Consider the following 3,478-nt stretch of genomic DNA (forward strand, 5'->3'; position numbering starts at 1 on the left):
AGCACACTGACTATGGATAAGTACCTCATACAACAACACTTGAAAGGAACTAAACGACCTCTTTAGCAACACAAAAACTTCCCAGCTTGATGTGGGAATGCCCCTCTCAGACTCAGGCTGACCAATTAATCCATTTCAAATTGTAACCGCTGCCATATTGGTTATGCAGCACATCTGAGCCAGAGGAGAAGGCCACTTGCCTGCCAGTGAAGCTGCTGGAGTTGCAGTACAAATCCATCTGCACATGAATGTTGAGATCAGACTGTCACATCCGTATGCCGTTTTAATTGCACAAGCAGCATTCTACTGAAGTTATATGCAGTATATCAAATATTCCTTTACAGTTACTACAAAGAACTGCTTCTGTGCTGTTGGGGCTGATACATTGGAAGCATTTGATTTTTCAAAGATGTTTCAAATGTCACTTTTGGTGCTTCTAAAATTTGATTTATGTAAACTTTATGAGAGTTGACCACTTTAGTGAGTGGGCCACAGCATTCTAACCAGTCACAAACTTACCTGAACCTGTGAAATGTCAGGTGAAAACAGTTTATTTTCACACGCATTCCTTGTAAATAATACGTGACACGTGATGAAGGTCTATGTGATCTTATGCACAGTCATGGTCCATACATGTAAATAAAACTTGGTTCTGTCCTTCTGTTACCCATCAGTGATACAACATGTCAGAATTCACATAAAGTCAGAAATCAATATATATAACGTTCGCGCAATATTCATCTAGAAGTTATGGAATTTGCACGCTGATGAGACTTTTTAAAAACCAGCTCAGAGTGTCAAACCAAGAAAACCGTGTGTTGGACTCAGCAGCTCTTCTTCCTGGTTGCTCCAGCGGTGTCTGTGGAGACATCTGGCCCATTAAGGCCTCGGTGCTGTCGGATGTCTGCTTCAGCTCCACAGACAACGTAGACGTTGAATAAATGATCAGCAAAATGCTGCCACTCTCATCTAAACATGTGACGCGAGACAACGTTGTAAAAGCTTTATTGATGGTTTTTAGTCACTTCTGGTGATGAAATGTGAATTAACTCAGAAGTTCAAGGGTCATGTTGTGACAGGTGTTGTTTGTGTGTCTCAGGTTAAATCAGACATCAAGAAACGAGTGAGGGAAGACCCGGATTTCAACTCTCAGCAGTTCCCCAATGCACACAGAGCTTTCTCATCAGACTCATAATCACAGTCATGCAGCGCTGAAGCTGTTTTCTCCTCCATCTGCATTATTTTGGATCTTTGTTTGACGAGCAGTCGGTGCAGTTTCACCCCAACAACCGTCTGTCAACCATTTTTAGCAGCGCTCTTAAATCTTGCTAATGTGACGACTTCCCCAGTGCCTATTTATTGCTTTGCGTTTATTTTGGTCCAACTCCTGCTGAGAGAATGTTCCTTATTGAAAAAGTGTTGCACCACATATGAGTTTGACTAAATCAGTTCACTTTAATTCTGTTTGAATCCGTGTGTTTTGTCTGTTTCTTTTGCCTCGTGTCGCTTCGTTAGTGTGGAGCCTGAATCCTCATTCTTTAGCGGACTTCTGCCTTCCTCTCAGTACTCGCGAGCACAAGAGAAGACTTTCATGTCATGCTGTTTGGTACATGAATGTACAGTAAGCTTAATAAAGTCTTGATAAGTACACGAGTGTGTGTTGTTTGTTCTGCTAGCATTAGCATTAGCATTGACACCAGTTTAAAGAAGAAGGATTCCTCCCTGTGTTCTGTTTGTATCTGCTCGTGAGCAGAACCTGCAGTACAGAATCATCACATGTTTCAGGTTTTACACACTAAAAACACACATTACATGACTGGACTACATTAATCGCTAAAACCATTTTGCTTACGTATTTTTATTCATAACTGTCATTATAATGAATCAATATTCTCAGTTGTTTTGTGAAACTTCAGATGTTCCTGAGACATGCAGCACCTTGTCTGCTAAAAAGAGGAGAACATGATTAAAAAATTTACAGCACCTCCTCACAGAAAAGACAGTTTGTCTTTTTTAATAGTTGCAAACTCGTTAAACACATAACGATAAAATGTGACACTAGCATGTCAAAAAAAGATTCTATCGCTGTGTGTCATGAAAAAGCCGTGAATGTGTATTTAAAGGTCAGGATGTCGAAGAACAACATTGTGAAAAGAAGTCAGAGTCTGTCACAGAAAAAGTCCGTTTAGTGTGTCGTCAATGAAAGCTCAGGACAGGGTGTCTGAACAAACGCTGCAGCATCCTGCATGTTAAAGTTAAACAGAACTTCTGTTGTGATCTGTGAGGCCTGAATCCAACATGAGGATGTTTCTAGTAGAGGTTCTGTCCAGTCGGATTCACATGGACGTTCAGCCTCTGCTTGTAAAACATCGTCTTTGACTTTTCAAACCGCCTGTGCTTGTTTCAGTCGCTGTCAGCTGTTGATCCGTAGAGCAGCAATGTGCTGCTTCAAACAGCTCCTTATTGGTTTTGGTCACTAAGTGCTTCCTCCCTGAACTCTGACCCTGAAGCACTTCCAGGTTTTAGAAAATACACCAGTTAAATGAGCGATTAGTGGTTTTGTTTGTTTGTTTGTTTGTTGTGTTGCTGTGTGCCACTGGATGCAGTGCTGGAGAACTACAATCCTGATGATTCTCAGGGAATTAATATTTCCTTCATTTAGCAGAATTAACTATTAACAGTTCATTTTTGCTGCACACGACCGGATGCACTGACATCTGCCAGTGAATTACTTTGATACAGAAGAAATCTTTAAACGTATTGATTCTCAACCGAGTTCTGAGATGCAAGCTTATCCTGGTTTGTTTATTTAAATTTTTTTAAAGAATAAGAGTTTATATTTTTGGAAAATTGATTTAGCTGCTAACCGATCTTTTTTGGCAATGTCCAGTTGGTTGTACTGACCATAGATATGTGCAATACAGGCTGTATTATACATATCTATGGTACTGACACTATCACTGAACTACTGTAATATTGAAGGTCTTTTAAAAACTCCATCATTCTAAACCGAATTCTGAAGCTTTCCAATTCAAATTAACCTCGAATGTTTCCCTGTTTTTAGTGTAAATTGGTTTATTTTTTTGGAAGATGAATGGCGCCGAACAAGCTCTTAACAACTTGTTTTTGATGTGTACTATTTGGTGCACTGACACAATCCCAGAATTACTTTAACACTGAAGAAATCTTATAAACGTATTGATTCCCAACCGAGTTCGGAAGCGTCCATCTCCTGCCCCACACCGTGAACCGCGGCTTAGCCTGGACTCGTTCCTTGTTTTCAGGATGTATTTGTTCAGCTTTTGAAACGTATTTTGCCGAATTATCTGTTGACGGTTATTTTGTTCTCTGTGCTATTCTACGTCCTGACAACTAATACTGAATTATTTTGACACTGAAGAAATTCTAAAAACCTGATTCTTCTTAAGCGAGTTCGGAAGCGGTCTTCTTCCTGTCCCAGGTTTTCAGCCTGTGTTTG

The 3,478-nt window shown here is 40.1% G+C and overlaps 1 protein-coding gene across 2 annotated transcripts in view; it reads left to right on the top strand.

Moving 5' to 3' along the window:
• The window catches only part of bag6 (BCL2 associated athanogene 6), a 39,443-nt gene extending 37,793 nt beyond the window's left edge, over positions 1-1,650 (top strand). For both annotated transcript variants that reach the window (XM_008281104.1, XM_008281105.1), the window contains one exon: positions 1,100-1,650. In XM_008281104.1, coding sequence (XP_008279326.1) covers positions 1,100-1,195 — 96 coding nt within the window. In that variant the 3' untranslated portion in view covers positions 1,196-1,650. The remainder of the gene's footprint in view (positions 1-1,099) is intronic.
• The last annotated feature ends 1,828 nt before the right edge of the window (positions 1,651-3,478 follow it).

This window comes from Stegastes partitus, unplaced genomic scaffold (genome assembly GCF_000690725.1).
Source record: "Stegastes partitus isolate 25-593 unplaced genomic scaffold, Stegastes_partitus-1.0.2 Scaffold222, whole genome shotgun sequence".
NCBI classification, from domain to species: Eukaryota; Metazoa; Chordata; class Actinopteri; family Pomacentridae; genus Stegastes; species Stegastes partitus.